The following is a 7801-nucleotide window of genomic DNA, read 5'->3' on the forward strand; positions in this document are numbered from 1 at the left end:
CTCTTCAGTATCCTGATAGATTGTCGAAGTTTTTCACCATGACGATTACACATTCGAGTGACATTGATTTAGCCTCAGCAACCTCAAGGTGCTGTATCATTACTTCGTCGCCCACCAAAGGCTTTCGACAAATGAAAATCTTGTGGTTACCTAACGACGGTTTTCTGCGCCACATCATCCTCTGCTGCTACCATGATGACACAGCGATGACACATACAGGATAGCGCGTTGTGGCAAAGAGAAGATCAAGTGGCGGAAAAGCCGACCAACAGCCTAGACAGTACGCCCAAGTCGTAAAGAGCCCTCTTTGGCCATTAGTGTCATGGTCCTTAGGAATAGGTCCGCGGGTGAAACCCTCATCATGATTCTTGCATGAAAAGTCATATCTTACAATCACAGCTCCATTTCGTGAGATAACGTATTAGCGCTTCTCCAGGCTATTTCAGTGAAGTTTGCCAACCATGGCGCTTAGGTCCACTGCGTAATAAACGTCCAGTTTGGACTCATTTGTATTCTGCTGGCTAAAAATTTTGCCGCAAAATTTGTTTCAATAACTTCATAGACAGGGTAAAAGGTACTACGACAGTTTTACATGAAGTTGAGAAATTAAAACGAGCCACCCTGTCTGCTGCCGCCAGCTTCGAGTAGCTTCGGATATCATGTCAACAGCTGATTTTTCCCCACTAATTTTTACACAACACAATGAGGACACCTCATCCTCCTATGACAGGAACGCCGCAAGAGTGTATAAGCAGAGAGGAACGGTATAATAATGCAGCGTATTTTGGTGGGTTTTTTGTCAGACCAAGCATTGACTGACAGAACTGGAACTTGAAGCAAACTTTATCAGCACTCCATACAACGATCACGACTTCCCGATGGGTAGCATTATCCATGAGAACGATAAATTTACCACAGAGTTCCTAGTGTTCCTAGTGTTTCTGTCTACTCAGCAGGGTATTCAAATTAACAAGTGCTCATCAAACTCCACGGAACACTCAGCAAAGACGTTTTGCAGATACGGGTGATAGCTTTAAACAAGAACCTGTTCTGGGTTGTCCTGCATCTCCCGTTATTCTAAGGAAGCTTAAATACAAAGTATCCATCTGGGTTTGACCCCATTCGGTGACCTCACTTACCCAGATCACCATGCCCGATTTTTCGTAATCTCGTTTTTGAACATTTAGAGTATTTTATTTTATAGTCATGATACGGCGCAATATAGCGCGTTGTGGCAAAGAGAAGATCAAGTGGCGGAAAAGCCGACCAACAGCCTAGACAGTACGCCCAAGTCGTAAAGAGCCCTCTTTGGCCATTAGTGTCATGGTCCTTAGGAATAGGTCCGCGGGTGAAACCCTCATCATGATTCTTGCATGAAAAGTCATATCTTACAATCACAGCTCCATTTCGTGAGATAACGTATTAGCGCTTCTCCAGGCTATTTCAGTGAAGTTTGCCAACCATGGCGCTTAGGTCCACTGCGTAATAAACGTCCAGTTCGGACTCATTTGTATTCTGCTGGCTAAAAATTTTGCCGCAAAATTTGTTTCAATAACTTCATAGACAGGGTAAAAGGTACTACGACAGTTTTACATGAAGTTGAGAAATTAAAACGAGCCACCCTGTCTGCTGCCGCCAGCTTCGAGTAGCTTCGGATATCATGTCAACAGCTGATTTTTCCCCACTAATTTTTACACAACACAATGAGGACACCTCATCCTCCTATGACAGGAACGCCGCAAGAGTGTATAAGCAGAGAGGAACGGTATAATAATGCAGCGTATTTTGGTGGGTTTTTTGTCAGACCAAGCATTGACTGACAGAACTGGAACTTGAAGCAAACTTTATCAGCACTCCATACAACGATCACGACTTCCCGATGGGTAGCATTATCCATGAGAACGATAAATTTACCACAGAGTTCCTAGTGTTCCTAGTGTTTCTGTCTACTCAGCAGGGTATTCAAATTAACAAGTGCTCATCAAACTCCACGGAACACTCAGCAAAGACGTTTTGCAGATACGGGTGATAGCTTTAAACAAGAACCTGTTCTGGGTTGTCCTGCATCTCCCGTTATTCTAAGGAAGCTTAAATACAAAGTATCCATCTGGGTTTGACCCCATTCGGTGACCTCACTTACCCAGATCACCATGCCCGATTTTTCGTAATCTCGTTTTTGAACATTTAGAGTATTTTATTTTATAGTCATGATACGGCGCAATTTTCCGTGTCCTCTTCAGACCCGAAATGGCTTTCCACGGCAGTTTTGCAGGGCACCATACCTCGGATCAAAACAAACCAAACTAAATATCGGAAACTCATTTATGGTTGAACAGGATAAAAAATATGAAAATACGAAATTTTAGAGCAGAAATCGGGTTGCTGTATCATAACGAGTTAACGGTCGTGGGAAATTTTTACCCCCAATAAGCCAGAACATACAAGTATGTTAGAAGGAACTCTGCCTATTTCAAGTAACGTCGGGTTCCCCCAAAGCCTCTTCCAACTTTAAAGGAGACTGTTATCACTCACAGTCAGTTCCTTAAAGTAGGGAGATCAATATTGGATAATCTTTCACAAGTTCAGGTAAAAATGAATTGGCACTGTCTACGAGAATATCAGCGTAGTGTCTTGTACTGTAAATATGGTCAGAAATATGTGCGGAAATCTTCACCTAATTGACATGCAACGGTAACGAACAATAGCCAGGATTCAATTTCCCGCTACGATGAATTACATGAAGTCAGAAAAATCGCACCGCAGAGCAAGCACAGTAAGCTCAAGACCTAGAAGTAAAAGCAGTAACTAACTGCTTACCGTCTTGTGCCTGAACATCCTCGCAACAGGGCTCATAACAGCATGATGCAGAGGGTACGGCGTACTTGAAGGCAACTGATGGTAGTGTCCATCCGTTTGCTATATCGCGTCTCATCCTTTCTACATCTGGTATTACGGATGTAGGATCTGGAAGCTGGCTGGCTTCTGAGACAGTTTTAGAAGTGATAGCCTCCAGATCAGAATTGCATTCGCTATTGTCACAATATTTTGTAGGGGGACATAATTTCCAGGATGCACTTTCTGCATCATTTCTTTGGGTCACATAATCCGGGACGTTGAAGTCCAACTGAATCGGGTTCACCGTGTCACCGATCTTCCAGAGGGGTTCCCCTTGATGTAGAACGTTGTTGTCTGACGTCATTAAACACGGATTTACTTGGTTTGCCAGTTTTGGTCTTGTGAATGGATTTGGGGGTTTCACTTGATGGTATAAGCGGCGGTTGGTGAGTTCAAACCGAAAATCTCTGTTGAAACCTGTTTGCATCGAATGAGAAGACCGTCAACGAGAACAAAAGTACTGAACTAACAAAAAAGACACTAAGTTCACGTTTTCAGTCTTCGAAGTGACAGACAATTTCGTTTCTACTTTTACCACAACGAGGGGTAAGGGCACCCTCAGATGCATCTGGTCATAAGGCTACTGATGATTATCGAGAGTAGTTAGCTCATTTTTGACGTATTCCTGATTTTCTTCTGGATAGCGTTGCACAACATTCGTTGGAAAGGGCCAGTTGAATTTCTACCGAAAAAGTAAGGGCAAAACAAATGTAAAGTCGATCAACCTTGATCGATTGCACCGGAGTTGATTTGAATTTTCCTCTCCGTAGTTACCGAGGAAATATCAACTATGATGCGATTTACGGCGGACGATCCTAGGTCAACGCAAGAAGCAAGTGCCCGCTGAATTTAAAGTGGGGAGTCAGTGAAACTAGTCCAACCTCATATTTCTGGAGTTGATGACCATGGACACCTTTGTCAACATGTCTAATTTGTATGATATTCTTTCACGAAGCCAAACTAATGAACGAAATATGTCTGCTTGGTTTTCAAGCAACAAATAGGATGTTCTTGAACTATTTCTGAGCTAATAGGGTAATTGGAAAAACAGTGAGGACTATTGGCACTTAATGTATTGACCCTACTGCCTGTCAGTTTTCAATGTTTAGTGATCGGCGGGCTTTCCTTGTCAATACACCCAAGTTTAAAATCATTGATAATTGTACAGGTCTGTAACCAGCTTAAAGAGCGCCTGCAATTGTCAGCACATCTGAGATGCTCGGCTTGTTCTTTACTTTTCTTATTGCAAAGGGTTGGGTGGTAAATGAGGAGTTTTCGTATGGTCTCCACTAATATAGAAACGGTAAGATCGACCTGAAGGTAAAAAAACAGATTAAAGGTAGCACAACAAAAGGATCAACAGTTGGTTACGTGGATACGACCTGAAAATCCCATCCCGTGTATCCCCTGTTATACCAGCATTCGTTCAAATACAACCCTCGCCTAACCTCTCGTGCCGATTTCTACAAAGTATTTTTCGCTACGACCCTTATTATACCGTGTTTATCAAAGTACACGACATCTAACAACTTTTGCAGGCTTTAAGCACCTCAAAAATGAGTCGAGGAAGCAACGTTATCGCAGGTACATCATACTAAGTTTTCCGCTTCTACTCATACTCCAAAGAGCCAACAAAATAGATTCTCCAGTTGTGTGTGTACGACTACAGCTAGCTCATAAAATGACTGATGTTAATAGACAAATCACCAGCCATCTGATATCAGCTCCACTGTCTGGCATAATCCAGGAATTCTTCCTACCTTACTTCAACCAACTGGCCTTGGCAAACACAATTCCTTTAACCAAAAGCAAGCAGAGTAGTCTTTCCAATGAAAACTGAGTTGTGCTACTCACACCAGTCAACAGGAGTCTGTTTTAGACTGTCCGTTCAATACTAGGAAATTACTTGTGACCTTAATAGTACGACTACCATCGTTGTTTCTCTGCATGAATCTATCCGACAGCTTACCCTAAAAGGCCTCATCGATGTTTACGGTACGATAAACGCGATGGATTCTAACTGGTGGTACACAAGTCCTTTAATTTTGCGGTAAATGAAACACTGGAATTTATCCGTGGAGGAGATTGTCAAACTAATTGGTGAGGAAAAGGATAGTATAACACCTTAAGTATTCGGCAACCAAGGCAATTATGAAAGAATTTACGAAAAGCCGCCGAGATCAGTGTGAGCACTTTAGGACGTCAGTGTAAGTTTATCAGAAAGCTTTGGGAGACAAAGAAGGAGAAACAAAAAACGGTTTTCTGTAAGATTAGTCATCTCAAGCGTTCTCGACCATTGAAAACAGTTCTCCGTTATGGTTCATGGTGGGAAATACGACCTACGTTTTCCGTAGTAAAAATTCATGGATATTTTAGGAATAGGGTATGCCACCATATGGAATTAGTGATACGAGCAACCTCGGTTACCGACACCTTCGGTTTTCCGTAGAAAAAATCATGGATATTTTAGGAATAGGGTATGCCACCATATGGAATTAGTGATACGAGCAACCTCGGTTACCGACACCTTCGTAAAACAGGCGGCCTGAGCACAAGCATTTCCTCCAGAAATGGAAAACGTCTTTGGAACACGAGCAAATTTTACTGTGGGTTTTTAGGCTTGCCGACACTTTTTGACAAAGATCCGTACGTCCCAACAGCTGCTTTACATGAATCAGGGCCCCAGAAAGGTCATAGAAACGAAGAAACCATCCAACAATTACTGTAGTGTAGTTAATTTGTCAGACAGACCACTGAGTGAAGACGAACGCTGTCTGTTAGAAAAGGGGATAAACTTCGCTGTGAGCAAAAAAGTAATAACAGCGGAGGAGATAATTCCTAGTGTAGAGTCAGTGTTTCAAAAGCTTCCTTCAGCGGAAGCTGAGAAGCTACGGATACAACCGGTCACAGTCCTGAAATCCCAACAGCCGGGAGCTCCAAATATTGCACCATCAGAGCGGAGAGCGTTGAACACACTGAGACAGGTAGATAGTATTGTCATTACCAAGGCCGATAAGGGTAAAGCCACAGTAGTGATGAATAAGAGCGACTATCTTCAAAAGGTCAGGCAACACCTCGCCGATGGACCCTACCGACAAACTACCGGTAGCAGTATTACTTCAATAATGAATAAGAGTAAGGTTGAAGTTGGGAGATATTTAAGATCCGTAATAAACCATTTAGGGCAAGGTAAGTGGTATCGGTTGTATCCAAAAGTTCGATTCAACCGCGACTCTACGGAATGCCAAAAATCCACAAGGCAGATGTACCGATAAGGCCAATAGTGGATGGTATAGTCTCGCCGCTGCATGAACTGGCCAGATTCTTAGCCAGTATACTATAACCGCTCACGGGCAAATCAAGCACCTTCATTAGGAATTCGTACGACTTTGCCAACAAGGTCACAGGGCTTCCTTTGGAGATGGACGAAGTCCTCGTGAGTTTTGACGTAATATCAATGTACACAAACATCCCTAGGGCAGATGCTCTGGAGATAACTAAGAGGTTGTTACTGGCAGACACGACACTTGGGGAACGGACGCAGCTCTCGGTGGATGATTAGGTTGGGGGTATAAGAGTGTGTTTGAGTCTTGATAAGTTTGTTTCTGACACAATTGTTTACTCACAAGAACAAGGCAGGCCAATGGGATCTCCAATATCCCCAGTTTTAGCCAATATTTACATGGAGGACTTCCAACAAATAGCCTTGGCCGGATATAATTGTCCACAGCATCCACTTACTTTACACTCAACAGAAAACTATTATGACTGGCCGTGTTCAGGAGGAGATAACCATGTAAAAATCCATATGGCCGTCTGGTTTAGCCCAACCGGCGTTTGAGTCTTCGAAACACGTAAAAATATCGACTAAATGGCTCGTTCCAACTATTCAAGGGACTCTACAAACTTTTGTCAGTCACATTTAGGTCTTGCAGTTTTGAAGATTTTAGCGACGACTGTGGATGACTCACGCCTACGCAACTCGCTTTCGATCCTCCCTCTGTACAGGAAGCACACTTGGATCAATGATGGACGTCATTAAATTTAGTGTTTCTAATCGCACAAAAATTTTCATTTGCTCTCCTCAGTATCCATTTCACTTGCATTTAACCCAGGACTGTCACCCGAACCAGCCACTACGGTCATTAGTCACTACGTACGCATTCACGTCACTGACAAACACAGTGTTGTCTGTGCATCTCGCCCTTTCAACGGAGCACCTACTGTGTAATGACTAACGTTTTAGGTAGTTTCCGAGCTTCACTCCACTAGAATCCAGGTAGGCGAATAAAGCAAACATGAGCCGTCTTCACAAAATTCCCCCCCAAAAAACATGTAGCAGCAGGTATCCGGTCAAGCGGAGGTGCCTCTTTCTGACAAAATTTGCTTACTCCCTGTCTGCACATATCTAGCTGCGGTTATACCACCAAGATTAGACGTCGAAAACCCAGAAGAGGGTCATGACGCTACCTCTTACCCTGGACGCTTCACTACAACAATCTATTAGGCCCAATGTGCTGAGCACTGAATCTTAGAGGTTCATTTCAAGTGTTTAGGATCACTTCTGCGGGGGAAAAGTAGGTGGTGCAGCTGTAGCGCAGCAAACAGTACAGTCTGTTATAACTGTTGAAACGGGGGGCGTTAAGACCTGACTGAGTGTGAGGTGCGAAACAAATAGACAGGACGAACAAAAAAGAGGTCAGTTAGGCTTTTATAGAGCAGTAGTGACTCCAACAGGCACCCAGTAACACGAGTCGCTTGCCAACTTGGACCAGCCGTTTATAGCCTTATAAAATTTAGTGTGGATCCGTCCCTAATCGAGAAAGACCGTTATCTGTGTCCTGCGTAACAACCTTCCAAAACAACCGTGGGTATCTGTTCTTCGTGAGCATCAGTAGCAATAGCC

The 7801-nt window shown here is 43.3% G+C and overlaps 1 protein-coding gene across 1 annotated transcript in view; it reads right to left on the reverse strand.

The window, feature by feature from the left end:
* T265_10106 (hypothetical protein) overlaps positions 1 to 3199 on the reverse strand; it is a gene marked incomplete at both ends in the record, with an annotated part of 8304 nt that extends 5105 nt beyond the window's left edge. The window contains one exon of the mRNA XM_009176378.1: positions 2818 to 3199. Coding sequence (XP_009174642.1) covers positions 2818 to 3199 — 382 coding nt within the window. The remainder of the gene's footprint in view (positions 1 to 2817) is intronic.
* Positions 3200 to 7801: the final 4602 nt, after the last annotated feature.

The sequence above is a fragment of the Opisthorchis viverrini genome (assembly GCF_000715545.1).
Source record: "Opisthorchis viverrini unplaced genomic scaffold opera_v5_333, whole genome shotgun sequence".
NCBI classification, from domain to species: Eukaryota; Metazoa; Platyhelminthes; class Trematoda; order Opisthorchiida; family Opisthorchiidae; genus Opisthorchis; species Opisthorchis viverrini.